The sequence below is a fragment of the Myotis nattereri genome (genome assembly GCF_964212035.1).
Source record: "Myotis nattereri genome assembly, chromosome: 2".
In the NCBI taxonomy this organism is placed as follows: domain Eukaryota; kingdom Metazoa; phylum Chordata; class Mammalia; order Chiroptera; family Vespertilionidae; genus Myotis; species Myotis nattereri.
Genome location: NC_138076.1, coordinates 106,963,125 through 106,984,571, shown reverse-complemented (window position 1 = coordinate 106,984,571; position 21,447 = coordinate 106,963,125). Strand labels below are relative to the sequence as shown.

The following is a 21,447-nucleotide window of genomic DNA, read 5'->3' as shown; positions in this document are numbered from 1 at the left end:
TTTGGCCAGGAGTGTGGTGAAAAACCCTAGATCACCTTTTTGGATTCTTATTACCCAAGTTACTAAGAATATTACCAGTAGCATACAGGGAGCTTAGCCAATGAGTGGTCAGAAAAGGTGTTTCCTCTGTAGTTCACACCAATCACCAGCGTCAGGCCTGGGCAGGGGGCCCCCATCTCCCCCCAATCACCAGCTCCACCCTTGCCCAGGCCTGTTGTCTTGGCCAGAGGCATGACCCCCATCACCCTCCCATCGCTGGATTGGCCCCTTGCCCAGGCCTGACTCCTCTGTCAAAGGTGTCAGACCTGGGCAGGGGACCCCCATCTCCCCTGATCACCGGCTTCTGGGCGGCTTCTGGGGTCACACACGGGGGCCTGGATGGAGGCTCTGTGCTGGCGGCTGCGCTGTCCCGCCCTGCCTGCAGTATGAAAATTAGCCACCATCTTTGTTGCCGGTTAATTTGCATATCTCACTGATTAGCCAATGGGAGGCGTAGCGAAGGTCTGGTCAATTACCATGTTTGTCTATTATTAGATAGGATTGTCCCTTAAACATGGATCACACCTTTGTAAAACAGTACCAAGTTTTGCTCTGCTGGCGTGGCTCAGTGGATTGTAGGCTCAATCCCTAGTGGGGGATGTGCAGGATGCAGCCAATCAATGATTCTCTCTCATCATTGATGTTTCTAGCTCTCTCTCCCTTCCTCTCTGAAATCAATACAAATATGCATTTTTTTTTTTAAATGCCAAGACTTGCCCTGGCTGATGTTGCTCAGTAGTTGGAATGCTGGCCCGCACACCAAGGAGTCACAGGTTCAATTCCTGGTCGAGGACATGTACCTGGTTGCAGGTTTGATCCCTGGCCCCAGTTAAGGTGTGTGCACAAGGCAACCATTGATGTATCCCTCTCACATTAATGTTTCTCTCTCTTCCCTCTCTCCCTTCCACTCTCTCTAAAGAGGGAAAAATATCCTCAGATGAGGATTTTTTAAAAAGTGCTGGCTAGATAATTTAATGAGTGTCCATTTGTTTACTAAATTTTTGGCAATGAGCTTGGTCAGGCAATATGGCTGCCTCAGGGCCTACTTGCTGGAAGAATTTTCTTGCCCTGGATCTTTCAGAATATATATATATATATATAGAAAAATTAATGATGAGAGAGAATCATTAATTGGCTGCCTCCTGCACATCCCCTACTGGGGACTGAGACCGCAACCCAGGCATGTGCCCTTGACAGGAATCAAACTTGGGACCCTTCAGTCTGCAGGCTGACACTCTAACCACTGAGCCAAACCGGCTAGGGCTCAGAACTTATAATGAGAGAACAGTAGAGGAGTGCCTGGTGGGAGGATAGACTGTGTACTTTAGAAGTCAATTCCTATTAGTGATGGAACCAGTAGAATTTAAACTCTGTGAAGGCAAAGACCTTGTTCTCAGCTATATCGCTGTTGCCTAGAATGGCTGGCAACAATAGGCATTCAAAAAATATTTGTAGAATGACTAACACTAGGGTCTGTAGATTGCCTCAGGGATTGAGCAATTACAGGCCCTGCTGCCAAGTTTGGGATTTTTATGGTTGATATGACTCCTTTAAAATCTTGGCTGGCTGCCCTGGCCAGGTAGCTCAGTTGGTTGGAGCATCATCCCAATACACCATGTTTGCAGGTTCAATCTCCAGTCAGGACACATACAACAAGCAACCAATGAATGCATAAATAAGTAGAATAACAAATCTATCTATCATCTATCTATCTATCTATCTATCTATCTATCTATCTATCTATCTATCTATTTATCATCTATCTCCCTCTCTCTAAAATCAATCAATCAATCAATCAATCAATCAACATCTTGGCTGGCTGGCACTTTCCTCTTTGTTGACTGTATTTCCTTATTACCAGTTCAAGAAATCTTGTCAAGTCATAATCTTTGAGTACTAAATCTGCTAAAGGGAACTGCAAGGCCTGGGCCTAAGCACAGACTCAGGATGGCGAGGCTGGTGCCCTGGGATGCATACCCGCCACCAGCCATTGTTCACCTACCTAGTGGAGGACCTAGGGAGTGACCCAGGGGTTGAGGTGTCCCTAATTTTTCTGGTTTCTCTTAAATACCCTTATTCCAACAGCCAACGAACCACAATTTAGAAAACAGTAATTTAGTTGTAGAAATAGGAAATATGGCTGCAAGATTTTCAATTATTTGAATCTTTGACTTCAGACAGAAAGGGTTTCTTACATGTTGTGTTGTTTCCTATCAATTTTTGAGGCAACTACCTTGAATTACAGTGTGTCTAACATAACAATTTATTAAATGTCTCAAAAAACAGCCAACACACTTTAATTTTCTGACATTTTGCCACTAAGTCCCCTAAATCTCCAGCTTTTGTAGGCAATTGCTTGGAGCCTGAAGAGATGACAGATGATACAGTACAAGACCTGCCAGCTTAATTAACACAACATGGGGGTTCTTCAAGCCTATGCCCCACTTTCTCTCAGCCCATTCCATCCGTTTTGGTCTATAGTGTGCAAATTCTCACTTCCTTTGCTAATTTAATTAAGGATAATTAAGACTTCTTTGATTGGGAAACCAAATTCTAGCAAGTTAAGCAATAATGACCTAATTTATTGACAGGACTGAATTCAAGGACAGGAATGCAACTGGCATTCAGGAACGAGCTGGAAGCAGGGATTTAAACATTAGGAATATCTCCATCTTTTGTTTCTCCTGAATATGTGCTTGCTTCACTTTTTGCTTCTTTCTCCAACAGATCCAAGCTTTACATGTTCTAGTGCCAGACACCATGTTATAAGCCCATTCTTCAAGTTCTCACTCAAAACTTTGGTGGCCCCTTAACTACTCATTTTCTCTCACAGCTGAACCATCAACCTTCAACATATATCCATAATTAAACCACTTCTCATCACCACCCCCTACCACACCCCCAACAGACAACCAAGCACCTCTTGCCTAGATTACTGCAATAATTTAATTGTTTTTTCTGCCTTTATCTTTGATCCTCTGTTGTCCATTCTCAGCATAGCAGCCAAATGGTCCTGTCTAGAGCTTGTTACTTCTATACTGACAATTCTCCCACTGTTTCTCTTTTTATTCAGAATAAAATCTAAAGATCTTATGAGGCCTTGCCTTCACCCCATTATCTCTATGACTATCTCCACATTCATCCATGTTTACTCTTCACTGGCCACTGCTGTTCCTCCAGTTCACTTGTCTCACTGCTCTCTGGGCCTTTGCTTTGCCTTGAATGCTCTTCTCCCAGACCCTCATTCCCTTACTCCCTTTGGATTCTCAAGTCACCTCAGTGAATCCTTTCTTGGTTAATCCACCATCATCCCCACTCCACTGACATTTTCTATCTTCCTTTCCTTGGGAATTTTTTTTTCTTGAGTATTTATCACTATCTGGCATCCTTAGGATTTATTTATTTCATTTATTGTCTATCTTCTCTTTTAAAATTTAAGTGCCTGCCCTGGTCGGTGTTACTCAGTGGTTAGAATGTCTGCCCACACACTAAAGGGTCATGGGTTCAATTCCCTGGCAAGGACATGCATATACCTGGGTTGTGGGTTCACACCCCACACCCTGGTTGGGGCACATTTGGGAGGCAACCAATTGATGTGTCTCTCACATCAATGTTTCTCTCTTTCTCTCCCTTCCTTCCACTCTCTGAAAAGCAATGAAAAAAATATCCTGTGGTGAGGATTAACAACAAAAATTTAAGCCCCTAAAAACAACGAATTTAGTCTTTTGTTCACTTCTGTATATCCAGACCTGGAATAGCCAGTGCCTGGCACTCAAATTTTTTTCTGAGTAGATCAATATACAATAGGGGAAAACTGATTTGTCTTTTCTCCCTCAAAACAAAATACCTGGAGAGGGCAGATAATTTCTGATAGCCTAGGGAACAATGAGGAGCATGAAAGAGGAAGGAGTGCTTACACAGTTTGAAGGGAGCCTGGAGAGGAGAGATTATGCGGAACACAAGCCAGCCTCCGCCAGGGCATCAGGACTCAGGGATCCCCTGTCTCTCTGGCTTGAACCAGGACCTCTCCTCAGGAGCTATAACAACTATTATAACTACAGTTTTGACTTCCTGGCACAGTCCCTGGTGCTTTCCATGTATGTCAAGTACAAATCCATAGTCTTAATGCAGCTCAGTCTTTCAATAGGATCACAGGAAGTTCAGAAAACACATTTTAAGAGCCAAAGTGTAACGTCACACTATCTCAAGTGTTTTTGGTGTTTGTTTTTTCATCTCAAGTGTTGTAGTCTTGGACACTATGAGAGGGATTCCAAAACCACAGCAAATCTCCTTAAAATGCCTGTTTCAGATCCCATCAACGTCCCTCACCATTGCTCCACGCCTCTCTCCTAAATGCCCTCAGAACTCCTCTCCCCTGCCTTGGTTTGGGCCCATTATTCTTCTATCTCATCCTCTTCTGACTTCAATCCCCAAAGTTCAAAGGGTGTAGGAAGGGATTAACTTGGCAGTATTAACACATGAATAATGTTCCTCCTACCACAGATGTGGCTCTCAAACATGAGGTGAGTGTCAGTCTGATCACTTTATAGAGGAGGCAGCTGCAGTCCGAGGAGCTTGTGACTTGCTGGAAAGGTGGCTCCAGCTCTCTCCACCAACACCCCTCTCTGCCAACGCAAGTTAGAGTCAAGGATACGACACCACTTCTTCCACATCAGCCAACCATCTGCCCTGAGGAGTGAATAAGCAGCCTCTGTTCCAGGACCACCAGAGTCCTCAGCACCCTGAAGAATGTCCAAGCAGGATTTGAGGTAAACTCTGGCTAATATAGCCCTCATCTCTGGGCTGGGATTAGGGAAAGAGCTGCTGTGGGGATAACAATCACTAAGCTTCCCTTCCATATTCCTAAAGTATTAGCTGAGTCCTGGGGAACAGCAAAAGGGACCCATTTCCTATATACAAAAAATTTTTTTATAGATAGGTATATTTAAATATAATTTGTAATTTTTTGAACTGCATCTCTTCAGCCTGCAAAATTTAAACCTATTATCTGTTCTTACCACTTCCAGGTAATCTACCGCCAAATATTTTGCTCACATCTGCCTCTGGCCAGAAAGATAAGAAAATGTTACTAGGCTCCATTTTCTATTTTCAGACTTAAAAAATGATGCGAGGGACTTTTTTTCTTTTTGTTTTTTTTTAAAAATATATTTTATTGATTTTTTACAGAGAGGAAGGGAGAGGGATAGAGGGTTAGAAACATTGATGAGAGAGAAACATCGATCAGCTGCCTCCCGCACACCTCCCACTGGGATGTGCCCGCAACCATGGTACATGCCCTTGACCGGAATCGAACCCGGGACCTTTCAGTCCAGAGGCCAACGCTCTATCCACTGAGCCAAACCGGTTTGGCGAGAGGGACTTTTCTTTACTTTTGACTAGATAATATCAATTAACCTGAGTTATTCATGCTGACTAGAAGTATCATGTCAGAAAAGTGTGTTCTCTTATTAATAATAGCTATCAGTTACCAAATGCACGAGCCAGTTGTACAGAGGGGAAAACAAAGGATCAGAGAAGTGAGATAATTTGCTAAACTAACAGAATAGCCAGGATTCAAAATCAGTTCTGATGACCTTAAGTCTGAAATAAAAGTTCAGTGTGTTTGAAAATGTGTCCACACGTGGCCCTGCAGATGGGGATAAGCCAGAGAACAGGCCTTGGGTGGAGACTCTGCAGGGGATACTCTGAGGCCCAGCTAAGAACCTCCTGCACACTAGTGGAGCCCCAGGGGGCAGAGTTGGCACTCTGGCATCCTTCCCAGAAGCCCTGGCAGTCTCCTAGCTTTATGAACATCTCCCTGTGGGGTTAGGGCAAGAGGCTTCAGCCCTGGTGAGGGCAGTACCCCGGAAGGAAGTGGCTGCTAGGCCCTCTGGGTCCTGGCCCCTAACCTATCTCTGGAACTGGACCAAGTGAGGGAGGCACGACAAGTCGAGCAGAAGGGTTGCTGGGGTAGGGGCAAGAAGCTGAGGAGAGGGGTCTATGGATGCCTGTGGGGCTGAAGTCAATGGAGCTGCCATTCCTATGCTTGCTCTACTCTGTTCCTGCTTTCCTGCTGGCCTCCCTCCATTTCCCCATCCAGTCCTGGCTATGGGTAGCTCTCTGCAGCCAGCCTCCTTCCATGCTCCTATGCTTGTGCCTCCCTCACTCACTCTGTGCCTCCCTCCTTCCCATGGCCTAGTGTCACAGCAAAACTCATCAATGGAGGCGTGGCAGGGCTCCTGGGGGTGACCTGTGTGTTCCCCATTGACTTGGCCAAGACTCGACTTCAGAACCAACATGGAAAAGATATCTACAAAGGAATGTAGGTATTGGTGAAGAAGGGGGTAAGAAGAGGGGGCTCCCAGAGGAGGGATGTGGGGCCTCACTCTCCATAGTCTTTTTAGGGAGTAAGATTAGGGTGTGGGGGAGGGAGGTGGAGGTGGTCAACTGGGGTGAGCCCAACAGGATTAGAGCATTGGATGAAGGCAAGGGGGTTGTGGTACAGCCTTCTGTTCACTACTAATTTCCCGTTCTGGCTTCTGCTTCTAGGATAGATTGCCTGATGAAGACAGCAAGGGTAGAGGGCTTTCTGGGCATGTACCGAGGTATGCTCACTAGGCATCCTGGGGGAGGCCTGGCTTGTGAGGCCAAGTGAGGACAGAGGGTATGGCACAGGGGAGTCAGATTTTTGTGAATTTATAGGACATTGGAAAGCAGCATTCTTTCTGCCCAGGGAACTCCTAGGATGGGCCTGGGCTACCAAGTACTTTTGGACCACATTGCTTTTCATAAGCCCTCTTGTGCCTTGGTAGACACAGTAGTTATGGTGAGGTTTGGGGGATGCCAGTGGAATACACTGAGGAGCCCAGGAGCCCTAGATTCCATCCTGGCACAACCACTGCCTCACTGTGTGATGTTGGAGGCAAGTGAACCCCTAAACCCCCTTCTCTGCCCCACCCCTCTCTCAGGCTGTCAAGGCATCCAACCACCAATAGCAGAAGAGGTAGAGGCTGACAAGGAAGGAATGGAAAGGGTTTTGAGTTCCTGGAAAGGAGTTACTGAGTGGCTCTTTCTTGAAACGGCCAGTGCTGTCCCTGTTTCCTGCAGTGTCCCTATCCAAGGTGGCACAACCAAGATTATGCCTTGGAAAATGGATACAAAGCTGGGGTTGAGAAGGAACTGATATGATAGTACCCCTTAGGAACAAAGTAAAAAAGCCTCTATGACCCACAGAGCTCTCAGTGGGCCTGGCAAACACAGCACAGAAATTGAAACCAATCCCTGTCCCCCAGGGCCTTTTTATTGGGGATTAATTTGGGGAACTGCTTATTTAGCATCAGAGACAGACAGCATTAGCAAGGACAGATTTCCTAATAACTGCACCAATGAGTCCATTTAAAAAGGAAAATGTGGTGGTAGGATAGTGGAAGTAGGGAGATGAAATTTATTTCAATAAGATAAGCAGATGAACCCTCCTTGACCCCAGAGACCCTGTTTACTCCAGAAACAACTTCTGAGAGAATGAGCTGGTGTAATTTGGAAGTTCCAGATAGACCATCTACATGGCATGTTCCAGGCACTGGTACATCGGAGATGGCCTTACCTCCTCATCTTCGTTGTTTACTTCCAGGAGCTGCAGTGAACCTCACCTTGGTCACTCCAGAGAAGGCCATTAAGCTGGCAGCCAATGACTTTTTCCGACAGTTGCTCATGGAAGATGGGTACGGCCAGGTGGGGGCTGGAGATGGAAATCCTTCACTGCATGTCTACTTTTTTTGGAAGATAGCAGGCAGAGGATTGCAACTCTACCTCAGTTTATTTGTGTGCATTTTTATAAATATGTATATACAAATGGCTGAGGGTTAGTGTGTTTTAGCAGATGGTAAGTAAAGGGAGAGAATGAGCTGGTGTAATTTGAAAGTTCCAGGTAGATAGATAAGAGATAGACAATATAGAATATATATACATCAACTAGCTGATGAATATTTTTTCAGTTTTGAGATATAATTGGCATACAACACTGTATAAGTTTAAAGTGTACAGCATAATGACCTGACACACATATATTATGAAATGATTACTATAATGTTAACATCTATCCCCTCATAAAGTTATAAATTTTTTCCCCCCTTGTGATGAGAACTTGTAGGATTTACTTCCTTTTTTTTTTTTAAGGGTGAGAATTTTTTTTATTATTATTAATTAAAACTTTATTGTTCAGATTATTACATTTGTTCCTCTTTTTTCCCCCCATAACTCCCCTCCACCCATTTCCCACCCCACCCTCCTCCCTCACTCCCCACCCACTGTCCTCATCCATAGATGCACATTTTTTGTCCAGTCTCTTCCCGCATCCCCCTCACCCCTTTCCCCCCTCCCCCAAAATAGCCAGTCCACTCCCTTTCTATGCCCCTGATTCTATTATAATCACCAGTTCATTCTGTTCATCAGATTATTCACTTGATTTTCAGGTTCACTTGTTGATAGATGTGTATTTGTTGTTCATAATTTGTATCTTTACCTTTTTCTTCTTCTTCCTCTTCTTAAAGGATACCTTTCAGCATTTCATATAATCCTGGTTTGGTGGTGATGAACTCCTTTAGCTTTTTCTTATCTGTGAAGCTCTTTAACTGACCTTCAATTCTGAATGATAGCTTTGCTGGATAAAGTAATCTTGGTTGTAGATTCTTGGCATTCATCACTTTGAATATTTCTTGCCACTCCCTTCTGGCCTGCAAAGTTTCTGTTGAGAAATCAGCTGACAGTCATATGGGTACTCCCTTGTAGGTAATTGACTTTCTTTCTCTTGCTGCTTTTAAGATTCTCTTTGTCTTTTGCTCTTGGCATTTTAATTATGATGTGTCTTGGTGTGGTCCTCTTTGGATTCCTTTTGTTTGGGGTTCTCTGCGCTTCCTGGACTTGTAAGTCAATTTCTTTCACCAGGTAGGGGAAGTTTTCTGTCATGATTTCTTCAAATAGGTTTTCAATATCTTGCTCTCTCTCATCTTCTGGCACCCCTATAATTCTGATGTTGGTACGCTTGAAGCTGTCCCAGAGGCTCCTTACACTATCTTCATATTTTTGGATTCTTTTTTCATTTTATTTTCTGGTTGGGTGTTTTTTGCTTCTTCGTATTTCAAATCATTGACTTGATTCTTGCAATCCGCTAGTCTGCTGTTGGGAGTCTGTATAATATACTTTATTTCAGTCAGTGTATGCTTAATTTCTAGTTGGTTCTTTATCACAACCTCGAGGGTCTCATTAGATTTCTTATAGATCTCATTAAGTTTATCAGCAGTTTCTAGAAAATTCTTGAAAAACCTTAAAAGTGTGGTTTTGAACTCTATATCCAGTAGTTTGCTTTCCTCCATTTCTGTCATTTGTGTCCTTTTTCTTTGTCTCTGCATTTTTTATGCTTCCCTGTGTTGATAAAGTGGTTTTCTGTGCTGAGTGTCCTCTAGGGCCCAGTGGTTCAGCCTCCCCAATTTCCTGAGGAGGACACTCTTGTTGCACCCCCTTGTGGTCTTTGTGCACAGTCTTGTTGTAGTTAAGCCTTGATTGTTGTAGATATCACTGAGAGGAATTGACCTCCAGTCCAATTGGCTGTGAGAATCAGCTGGGTCTGCAGTGGGAGTACTTCTGTGTTGGAGACACCCCTCTGGGGCAAGACTTGCTTCAATGGGGCTTTGGTGCTCACTGAGTCTGCTCCCTGAGTGTGTCCTTTATGGTTCCACGGAGCTGCAAACTGGATGGTCCCACTCTGACATCTGGGTTTCCTGGCTTCTGGATCTCTAGGGAGGTGCTAATCTAGCCTTTGCCTGAGGCTATCCAGCAAAAGCCTCCCTGCAGGGCTTGGGCGGGGCGGGTCTCACGGGATCAACAGGGCAGGGCTAGCAGTTATGGCATCTCCGCTTCTCAGTATCCTGGAAATCCCTGCCAGCCCCTCGGAGAGAAAGCTGCCCTCGAGTTCCGACTGATGCCAGACAGTCCTGCTTCTCCCGTATGAGTCTGGGTCCCTAGAGACTCGCCCGAAACTGAAGCTCAGAGCCTGAGAGTCCCTCCCGATTGAAAACGACAACCACGTCCTCAGCCGCCAGCCCTCTCCGCATGCACCTCTGCACTTTAGTATTTTACTTCCGTACTGCGCCTCCTCTGAGTCTCGGTATGCTTTTCTCTTTCCTTCTAGTTGTAGAATTTCCACTCAGCCAGCCTTCCTGTGGTTCTGGATGATGTCCATTCCATCTTTTGGTTGTATTTTTGAAGTGGTTGTTTGAGGCAGCAAACTCCGGTGTTTACCTATGCTGCCATCTTGGTTTCTCCGAGAATCTCCAGATTTACTTTTTTAGTAACCATACAGCAGTGTTTAACTATAGTCATCATGTTGTACATTACATCCCCACTACTTATTATAAATGAAAGTTTGTGCCTTTTGATCATTCTTCATCCAATTCCTTTCCACTCACTTTCATAACCAAAAATTTGATGTCTTTTGCTATGAGTTTGTTTATTATATATATTCTATATAATAAATAGCTAATATGCAAATGGTTGTCATGCCCTCACACTGTCACGCCATAACGGCTCAGACACTCAACACTGAGGAGAGAGGAATGGGGACTAGCCAGGCACAAATGAGCTCACGAGAGAGGAATGGGGACCAGCTAGGCACAAATGAGCTCGCGAGAGAGGAATGGGGACCAGCCAGGCTGTGGGCTGAGAGAGGGACAAGCCGCCTGCCCTGTGGTCCCAGGCGCCAGCAGCCAAGGCTGTGGCATAGGAGGACAAGCTTCCTGCACTGAGGTCCTGAGTGCCAGCACCTGCACCTGCTGCCCAGGAGAGGGACAAGCTGCCCACCCTATGGTCCTGGGCACCAGCGCCTGTGCCTGTGGCCTGGGTGAAACTGCCTGCACATGGTCTTCTGTGGCTGCGGCTGGTCTGGGAGAAGCCAGCCCAGGTCCTGGGTGACTGTGGCTGGCCAGAGGGAGGGAAGCCCGGGTCCCAGGTGCCTGCGACTGGCCAGAGGAGGGAATCCTGGGTCTCGGGTGCAGAGTGAGGCAGAGGCGGTTAGGGGCGATCAGGCCAGCAGGGGAGCAGTTAGGGGAGATCAGGCTGGTAGGGGAGCAGTTAGGGGTGATCAGGCAGGCAGACAGAGGTGGTTAGGGGCGATCAGGCAGGCAGGCAGGTGAACGGTTAGGAGCCAGCGGTCCCAGATTGCAAGAGGTAGTCGGACATCCCTGAGGGGTTCTGGATTGGAGAGGGTGCAGGCTGGGCTGAGGGAACCTCCCCATCCCCCCACGCTGTGCATGAATTTCGTGCACCAGGCCTCTAGTTGTAAATAATGCTGCAATGAACACGGGGGAACAGAGGTCTCAACAGTGATTTTGTCCCCTTTGGATATATACCTAGAAGTGGGATTGCTGGGTCATATGGTAGTTCTATTTTTAATTTTTTGAGGAAACTCTGTATTGTTTTCCATAGTGGCTTCACCAGGCAATCCCACCAACAGTGAGTGCACAAGGGTTCCCTTTTCTCCACATCTCACCAACATTTATCATCTCATCTTTGTTATGACATTCTAATAGGTGTGAGGTGATCTCATTATGGCTTTAATTTACATTTTTCTGATGATTAGTGATGTTGAACATCTTTTCATGTACCTGCTGGCCACTTAAATATATTCTTTGGAAAAATGTCTATCCAGGTCCCTTGCTCATTTCTAATTGGATTATTTGTGTGTGTTTTTGTTATTGAGTTTTTTTGTTATTGAGTTTGTCAATTTATTAGATGTTTAACTCATTGTATTATGAGCTCTGAATTATTCAACCACCCTCTTTAAATATTTTGAATATTAACCCCTTATCAGATATATGATTAGCAAATATTTCCTGCCATTCTATAGATTGGTTTTTCATGTTGTTGCTATTTTCTTTGCTATGCAGATTTTTAGTTTGATATAATTCCATTTATTAATTTTTGCTTTTGTTTCTTGTGCTTTAAGTTGACCTATGTCAAGGAGCTTTTTCCCTCTTTCCTTCAGGTCTTACATTTAAGTCTTTAATCCATTTCAAATTAAATTTTGTGTTTTGTAAGATAGGGCTCTTGTTTCATTCTTTTACATGTGAATATCCAGCTCTCCCAGCACCATTCATTGAAGAGACTGTCTTTTCTCCATTGAATGTTCTTGGCTCCCTTGCCAGATATTAGTTGAGTGTATATGCAGGGGCTCTTGATTCTGGGCTCTCTATTCTGTCTTTCTTATGCGTATGAATTTCTTTAAAAAATTATTTTTAGAGAAAGGGGGAGAGGAAGAGAAAAAAAAATTGACTTGTTGTTCCACTTATTTATGCATTCATTGGTTGCTTCTTATATGTGCCCTGACTGGGGTTCAAACCCACAACCTGGTGTATGGGGAAAACACTCTAACCATCTGAGCTACCTGGCCAGGGCTATGCTAATGATTTTTAAGTTCTCCTTGTGCCTCCCATCACCTTAGTAATATATATATATTTTTTAAATATATTTTATTGATTTTTTACAGAGAGGAAGGGAGAGGGATAGAGAGTCAGAAACGTCCGATGAGAGAGAAACATCGATCAGCTGCCTCCTGCACATCCCCCAATGGGGAAGTGGCCGCAACCCAGGTACATGCCCCCGACCAGAATCGAACCCGGGACCCTTCAGTCCGCAGGCCGACGCTCTATCCACTGAGCCAAACCGGTTTCGGCACCTTAGTAATATTGCTTAAGGGATCAGGAACAATCAAGTTCCTGCAATAGGCATTTCCACTGTACTAGTTTCAACTTCTATGCAGGTGCTACATCCCTGGCAGTCTGTTTTAAAATTAGTGTCATATCTTTAAGGAGCCTGAGCCTGAGCACCAGGTAATTATTTACTCAGCTGGGTGAGTGGCAGTCAGTGGGAACAAGGCTAAATATCATGCATGGAGAGTTCCAACCACCAAGGGATAGTAGATGGCCAGGTGGGATAGGAGGGCTGGCCTGTGACTGAAGGATGCCAACTCCTGGTCCCATAGGATGCAGCGGAATCTGAAGATGGAGATGCTAGCTGGATGTGGAGCTGGAATGTGCCAGGTGGTGGTTACCTGTCCCATGGAAATGCTCAAGATTCAGTTGCAGGATGCTGGGCGCTTAGGTGAGGCCTATCCTAACTTCACATGGAATCAATAAAGGCTATAATCAGAATAGATTTTTACACATCTGCACTCATTTGCTAGTCTGTGTGACCCAATCAGATTTCTAGGTTAGTAGAAGTTTTTATTTTATGGTTACCATTCTAGATTTTAACACTTCCAGCTCTAGAACAAAGAGCAGAAATGAGAATATTGATTTGGGAAGGACAGAGGTCTCACCCTAATACCTCTATCTTATTGCCTTAACGTTTAGTCTTGTTTTCCTAAGTATCTTAAGAAATTTGTCAATGGCTTGCTCATGAACACTTCAATAAATAGAAGTTCTATTATATTATGCTATAGAAGTGGGGCTTTAGTGGGAATGCATAAAAAGAACCATCTCTATCCTTTTGGTTTTCTCTGGAAGAGAAGTTTGGTCTTTTGCTAAATCCTGGTCCTCTCAAAAAGTTAGAGTGGAATAGGTACCAAAGCATATATTAAAAGCAATGATTGGCCGTCTAATAGGAGGCTAACCCTGGTGGGGTGGGACAGAGGGTTTCTCCTCAGAGCTAAACCACAATGTTTGAATTTAATAAGCCAACATGTCATGTGCCAGGTCTTCAATAAATGTGTATTCCCTTTCCCTTCTCAATCCAACTGTGTACACGTGCTGTGCTTTTCAGGTGGATCAGTCCAGTCTAAAGCAAATAAAACTGCAGAAAGAATACAGTTCAGGCACTGGAAAGCCCTCACTGTTTTGCTTTGCAGAGTAAAAAGCTTTGTAATGTTTTGTTTTTCAACTTGGATAAGAAGTTTTAGTATTCCTAAAACATTTTAAAAGAAGAGAAAGCTAGGATATGGGTGAAATAATTATGTGCACTTAAAGGAGACATGGGGAAAATAATGTTCATTGATTAGAACTGTCTGAGGCCTGCAGCCCTAGATTATTAGCATAAGACAATATGCTGTCATTAGCTTCTTAGTATGAAATGCTGCCCTGATGGATATCAAACAAAACTGGGACATTAAATTGCTTTCTTTCAGCAAGAACTTATAATCTATGCAAAGCTTCTCACACACTGAGAATCAATATTCACACAATTTCAGTGCATTGAATCTTGTGGTCATTAATGGGACTCAACCACATTTGAAATGCTTGTATTTAATATGCTCAGGAAAAAAAGAATTCCATTCTATTATTAGATGTTTAACTCATTGTATTATGAGCTCTGAATTATTCAACTAAAATGGGTTGACATCTCAAAAATAAAATTCTACAAAATGATGCAGGGAATAAAAAGGACATGATCACCTAATCTTAGAATGGTAGAGAGAGGAGGCTCTGTTGAAGTCTGATTTTTTTTTTTCCTGTTGTATCTTTGAGAGAGAGGGAGAGGAAGAGAGAAACATCAATGGGTTGTCTCCTGCATGCACCCCAACTGGGGATTGAACCCACAACCTGAGTGTTTTCTGACCAGGAAAATAATCTGTGATGCGATCTTTCGGTGCATGGGATCACGCTCCAACCAACTGAAGGAGATAGTGTTTCTTTAAATCCTCATCCAAGGAGTGAAGATATTTTTTACCATTGATTTTTAGAGAGTGGGGGGCGGGGGGGATGGGAGAGAAAAAGAGAGAAATATCACATTGATTGGTTGCCTCCTACATGCTCCCTCACTGTGGGCAGGTACATGGCCTTGACCAGTAATCAAATCCTCGACCCTCTGGTGTGCAGGTCGAGGCTCTAACCACAGAGCACATGGGCTGGGATTGAAGGAGAACTTTTAAACAAACAAAAAGAATTTGCCGCTTTACATCAGGCAGAAGACATATGGGATTCCTACATCCCAAAGACCCAACAGGATGAAACTATGTAAATAGGTTCAGAGATGGTTTAGAAATGAAAGACAAATTAAAAACACAGGAGAATGAAGAACTGCGGAATTGGGAGCCATACTCTTGCAAGTGTTTTGCAGCGCCTGTTGGGGCCTAGTTTGTGATGGGAAGTCTTTCCTTTCCCTTTCGGCAGTCCATCACCATGGTTCGGCCTCAGCACCTGCCTCTAGGTCCTACACCATTGGATCAGCTTCCACACACAAGTGTCCATCTGCCACTGTCATCGCCTGGGAGCTGCTTCGAACCCAGGGCCTGGCTGGTCTCTATAAGGGTTTGGGTGCCACTCTTCTCAGGTAAGACTTTCTTCCCAAACTTGGGACAGAGGGCCCCAAGTGAATAGGGAGAGGGAAGAGGACCAGAGGGATTGCTATCCCAACCTGCCTGTTTTCAAATATCTCTATGCTTCATATTTTATCCACAATTGGGCAGGATTACAGACTGGGTATCTGAAAGACTACTTTCAGGACCTTTCTTCAGTGGCCAGGCCCACATGACTATAGGGTGTTCTGTGGTCCAAAGGCACCTAGAATGTACGTATACACAGGAGTGTGGGTCATCTATAAGTAAATGAGTGTATATATCCCATTTTACTGTGCTATTGGGGGCAGGGGGCAACATTTTTTTTTAAAGAGGGAGTTCAATTTTTAAAAAAATTTTTTTATTGATTTTAGAGAGGCAGGGAGAAACATCAATTTGTTATTTATGCATTGATTGGTTCCTTCTTATATGTGCCCTGCAGCCTTGCCTGGCCAATGTGGCTCAATAGTTGAGCATTCACCGATGAACCAGGTGACGGTTTCGATTCCTAGTCAGGACCCATGCCTGGGTTGCAGGCTCAACCCCCAGTACGGGGTGTGCAGGAGGCAATCAATGATTCTCTCTCTCATTATTATTTTTTTTTAAAATATATTTTATTGATTTTTTTACAGAGAGGAAGGGAGAGAGATAGAGAGTTAGAAACATCGATGAGAGAGAAACATCGATCAGCTGCCTCCTGCACATCTCCTACTGGGGATGTGCCTGCAACCCAGGTACATGCCCTTGACCAGAATCGAACCTGGGACCTTTCAGTCCACAGGCCGACGCTCTATCCACTGAGCCAAACCGGTTTCGGCCTCTCTCTCATTATTGATGTTTCCCTTTCCCTCTCTGAAATCAATAAAAACATTTTAAAAAAACAACACCCGCAGTCTTGGCATATTGGGATGATGGTCTATCCAACTGAGCTACCTGGCCAGTGTAGGGGTTAATTTTCTAGTCTCTGGACAACAAATGAACTTCACCTTCCTGCCCATCCCCTCAACACTTACCTTATAGCTCTTCACCAGCCACTTGCTCAGCTTAGTAACTCTTCCCTTAGCCTGCCTACTCACTTTTATGGAACACACCAGCAGTCTTTGAATCTGCATCTGGCTCCTCATTAAGCTGCAGGTGCTGGGAGGGCAGAGGAAAGAACTGGGATGGTTGGAAAGGCAAATCAAGCTGATCTCTTATGCTATCACCCCACATTATCATGGGTGCCAGAGCAGGAATACGGAATTGTAGGCTTGTCTCTGACCTATCTTGAGGTCACAGGCTCACTGTATGATCTTGGGTAGAAGCCCCAGGAGGGCAAGAAGCTCAGTGTTTTTCTTCCTCTCCTGCAGAGATATTCCCTTCTCCATCATCTACTTCCCTCTGTTTGCCAACCTCAACAACCTTGGTTTCAACGAACTTACTGGGAAGGCTTCCTTTGTTCATTCCTTTATGTCAGGCTGTGTTGCAGGTTCCATAGCGGCTGTCATAGTAACACCTCTGGATGGTAAGTGCCTCTAGTGTTGACTTGCTTTACAAATTAGTTACCTGTAGAGCCATTTATAGGATAAGTAGTAATACTGAACTTTTAGGATAGAGACAAAACAGCTCCAACCTAAAAACTCTTGGGTCATAACCTGTGGCCACTGTCAGGTCCACCCACAGAACGTGGGGTCTAGTTCTTATCACTGACAAATCCCCTTACTTTCTAGGTACTGATTTTACTAGCTTTTTGTCCCCCAATAGAGTTGTGAGCATCAGCTATAAATGTTGCTGATACTTTAAAATTGAAGGCTAAAGGCAGGAGCTACACACTATGAGACAATGCTTCCTCTATCTTTAGACAACAGTCAGCTCCTCTAACACAGGTGGATCTTCCCACAGCATGAGTGAACTAAGGGATCGTGTAGTTTCTGATTCCTTCAATTACATATCCCACAATGGGAGAGATAGCCTCAGGATTCAGTTTTATGTATGCTGGCTATAAAAGGAAATCTGACCATTTAATGTTAAGAAGAGAATACCAAAAGCAAAATGTTCTCTCCTAATTTTAACGTTTGTTTTAGTTCTGAAAACTCGAATCCAAACGCTCAAGAAAGGTCTGGTTGAGGACAAGTACAGTGGGATCGCTGACTGTGCCAGGTGAGGGCCCTGCATCCCTTTACAGATGTGGCTGGGACAGTTCCCTCTGTGTTGGTGTGCACCTAGACTCAAACTACAGAACAATTTTATCACTATACTACACTGAGGTCTGTATTTCTTTGAATTCTGTTGCTTTCCCTTACCTCTCAACGAAAGCAGGTTGTACTTGGAGCTTTCTTCTTTGCATCCCTACAGCATCTTTCTCCCAAAGTCTAGCAAATTGAGCCAATTTTCCATGGCCTGGACCCAACTGCTTAGTAACCAAACTGCATACACATAATGGGGGAGGCATGGCTCCCACATTCCTGTAGAAAGTGACACGTGCTTTCAAAGAAAAGATGTACAAACGTCGGAGAGGATGTCACTGAGCGCTGCTTGGTGTGCTTCTGCTCATTCAGCTCACAGGACTCTTCTTTCTCCCTAGGAAACTATGGATTCAGGAGGGACCATCTGCCTTCATGAAAGGAGCAGGCTGCCGGGCCCTTGTCATAGCCCCTCTCTTTGGGATTGCCCAAGGTGTCTACTTCATTGGTATTGGAGAACATATCTTAAAGTGTTTTGAATAAATATAGCTGGAATTCAGGTGCCTTCACTGGCTTCCATCTCTCTACCCACCATGTATTTTGTCCTGTAACTTGTAGTACTACCTAAGTCTCAGAAGAAACAACCTTATTCTAATAAGCAAGGTGGCTACAGCTCTATTCTGCCTCAGAAGCCCCTAACCAACTACCTTTCAACAGAAGTAGTACATGCTTTGGTTGTATTAACTGTAGGACCTTAACAGACAGTAAAGATAGAAGGGTTGTTTCTACATTTTACATTTCTATTTCACACCTCAAGCTCAGTATACTTGAGTCATTTGGAGGATTTAGTTTTGTTATTCTGAGCTAAACAACTTACGGTTAGTCCTAGCATTCATTTTGGGCAAAAAGAGAATCAAAAGTTCAAGGGGACCATGTAAGTCCTCAAAGTCAGCACCTAATTTAAAACCAACCAAATCCTTTCAAATTATGGATGGCTGAGGAATAAGGCCAACTAACACCAAGCAGCCAGGCCAAAGTCAGGGCAGCCATCCTGCCCCATTTCCTCCTTCTGAAAAACAGGCTCTTAAAGACCAACTAGAGGCTCGGGGCATAAATTCGTGCACCAGTGGGGGTCCCTCCGCCTGGCCTGCGGGATCAGGCCGAAACCAGCTCTCCGACATCCCCCAAGAGGTCCCGGATTGTGAGAGGGCACAGGCCAGGCCAAGGGACCCCAACGGTGCATGATCGGGGCCGGAGAGTGACGTGGGAGGTTGACCAGCCTGGGAGGGACTGCGAGAGGGCTCCAGGGTGTGTCTGGTCCATCTCACTCAGTCCCGATCAGCCAGACCCCAGCAGCAAGCTAACCTACTGGTCTGAGTGTCTGCCCCTGGTGGTCAGTGCACGTCATAGTGAGCGACTGAGCAGCCTTAGCATATCATTAGCATATTATGCTTTGATTGGTTGAATGGATGACCGGACAACTGGACACTTAGCACATTAGGCTTTTATTATATAGGATGTCCATGGAACACTGTCTGAAATACAGTTGAACTAGTTATAATCTCGTCTTATAATTAGCAAAGGAAGCAGACAGGCTGCGATGAATAGTCTGTCTTCTACCTTTCTGTGTCCATTTCAAAACTGGCATGAAAATGAGTGGGAGGAAGAAAAGTGTTTAGGCTTAACACACAGTTAAACGCCCCCCTTCCCCTTGCAAAAAAACCCCCACACACCTTAGTTCCTTTTCTGACACTGCCAAAGCTAGTAAAACTATTTCCTCAATAAAGCTGTCAAGCCCTCTAGAGGACAGATAATACTGAACACCTTATGTGTAAGTGTGGAAGACTATAAGGGGCTGAAAGGAACATAAAAGGAACATTTCTGAGGATCTGGTAAAAATGAGCAGAAAGTGCCATAGGACCCAGGGAGGGTTAATGGTTTCAAGTACCAACAGATGTCAACCAGCAAATGCTACCGAAATTTGGATAATGGTGTCTTTTTTAGATAACCACACTAAGAATTTTACTCTCTCAAACCACACACTTAGAGTGTCTTGCATAATAAACTACAATTAAATTCACTTAAACGTTTTGTTTTAATAAATAAAGCATCATGGCTTAGATTTTAAATCGCATTCTAAGCCCAAACAGGTGACAGTGAAGCTACTACTGCTGGAAGGAATGCATGCCCCACATGTATGTTAAGCCTAAAGAGCAGAGACTTACCAGCAGAGCATACCATACTCATAACCTCTAGACTAGATAACTAGAAGCAGAGGAAGATCACAAGTTTGGGTAAAGTCCATGCAACAACTACCTGATTTCTTCACCTTCATGCTGCAGAACCAACTGAAAGTTGTGTTACTTTTAGATAAGCTAGAAGTAGGTTTCCTGATCATATTAAAGGAAACTTTCTCCCATTGTTAACAATTAGGCTAAGGGCATTAGTATAGAAAGATATCCACGAGTAAATACAGAGTATTAGAACAGCAAAGAGGAAGCTACATAGATCATCTTGTTTCTTCAAATATCAGAAACTTCTACATCATAGCAGTGCATGAATTCCACCTCCCAAAGGCTTAGTCCAAAAACTTCCTGTTGGCATTTGCACCAAACAAGGCTCCTCGTACTTCTGGCATCATCTGTAAAGAAATGAGATCTTTAATCAATAAGTGTTTTGTCAACTGGAGAACTTGGGAAGAACTGCACATCTTTTTAAATTTTTAATGAACTTATTGAGGTGCCATTGGTTAATAAAATTATATAGGTTTTAGGTACACAATTCTATGATATATTATCTGTATATTGTACTGTGTGTTCACCACCCAAAGTCAAGTCTCCTACCATCATCATTTATGAAGAACTGTAGATCTTAACAGAGATGGCAAGTCATGAACCCCTAAATGGCTGGGAAGGAAATCACAAAGCTAAAAGCATCAAATCTGTCCTTTACTTATCCGAAGCACTATCACAGAATCCTTGATGAGAAACTTAACCAATAAAAAATTTTGGGTTAAGACTAACTGCTTTAAAGGAACAAAGAAGAAGAAGAAAAAAACTAAGAAACTAAACGTGGCCTGGCTAGTGTCACTCGATTGGTTGAGCATCATCCTGTGCACCAAAGGTAGCAAGTTCATTCCCGGTCACAGCACATATCCAGGTTGTGGGTTCAATCCTTGGTTAGGGTGAGTGCAGGAGGCTACTGATCTCTCTCTCTCCCCCCACCCCCCTTTCTTTCTCTCTAAAATCAATAAAAACATTAAAAACAAAAAACACTCAAGGCATTACTGTCTAAGGCTTCTGTTATGTTGTGATGGAAGAAGAGCCTGTTAACAGTTGTATCTCATCATTCTTTATTTCAAAAAATATTTATTGAATGTCTATGTATCAAGCAGAAAACATACAATGCAAGCTGTGCTGAGGTACTTGTTATTGCAAGTGAAAATCCTTAGGATTTAACCTCAAACTTCTAAGGCTGTGTGTTCAACAGAGTAGCCACTAGCCACATGTGGTTGCTGTGCATTTGAAATGTGGCTAGTGCATATAAGGAACTGAATTTTTCATTTTACTTAATTTAAATATCCATTTGTAGTGAGTGGCTACTCTACTGGGTAACAAAGCTGTATGGTTTAAGTTACAAGAAGATGATATACTCAACATCAAAGTGCTTAGCTATAAGACAAGTTAGCAGTAGACCACCACTACTGGGAGATGCCCAGCACGTTGAAATAATTGAAATTTCCTGCCTTGTTTCCAAATAATTTATTTGTGCAAACATGGGAATATTTGAAGAGCCAACAGCCCACGGTAATTTTTTTAAACAAGTATTTACTTTAGTTGCCATAATTTTTGCTGGAGAAAGAACTTTGGTCAGCATTTCCACTTGCAGTAAAATGTATACGTTATTACTGTAAATGTAAACAAA

At 43.8% G+C, this 21,447-nt stretch overlaps 2 protein-coding genes across 2 annotated transcripts in view; one reads left to right on the top strand and one right to left on the bottom strand.

Moving 5' to 3' along the window:
• The window catches only part of SLC25A18 (solute carrier family 25 member 18), a 36,399-nt gene extending 18,284 nt beyond the window's left edge, over window positions 1–18,115 (top strand). The window contains exons 2-10 of the mRNA XM_081083532.1: window positions 4,590–4,808; window positions 6,239–6,361; window positions 6,589–6,644; window positions 7,670–7,760; window positions 13,073–13,191; window positions 15,198–15,357; window positions 16,711–16,865; window positions 17,425–17,500; window positions 17,925–18,115. Coding sequence (XP_080939658.1) covers window positions 4,789–4,808; window positions 6,239–6,361; window positions 6,589–6,644; window positions 7,670–7,760; window positions 13,073–13,191; window positions 15,198–15,357; window positions 16,711–16,865; window positions 17,425–17,500; window positions 17,925–18,066 — 942 coding nt within the window. The 5' untranslated portion in view covers window positions 4,590–4,788 and the 3' untranslated portion in view covers window positions 18,067–18,115. The remainder of the gene's footprint in view (window positions 1–4,589; window positions 4,809–6,238; window positions 6,362–6,588; window positions 6,645–7,669; window positions 7,761–13,072; window positions 13,192–15,197; window positions 15,358–16,710; window positions 16,866–17,424; window positions 17,501–17,924) is intronic.
• An 894-nt stretch (window positions 18,116–19,009) lies between these two features.
• Window positions 19,010–21,447, bottom strand: part of ATP6V1E1 (ATPase H+ transporting V1 subunit E1) — a 55,619-nt gene continuing 53,181 nt past the window's right edge. Inside the window, exon 9 of the mRNA XM_081083530.1 lies at window positions 19,010–20,164. Within this exon, the coding sequence (XP_080939656.1) occupies window positions 20,102–20,164 (63 nt within the window). The 3' untranslated portion in view covers window positions 19,010–20,101. The remainder of the gene's footprint in view (window positions 20,165–21,447) is intronic.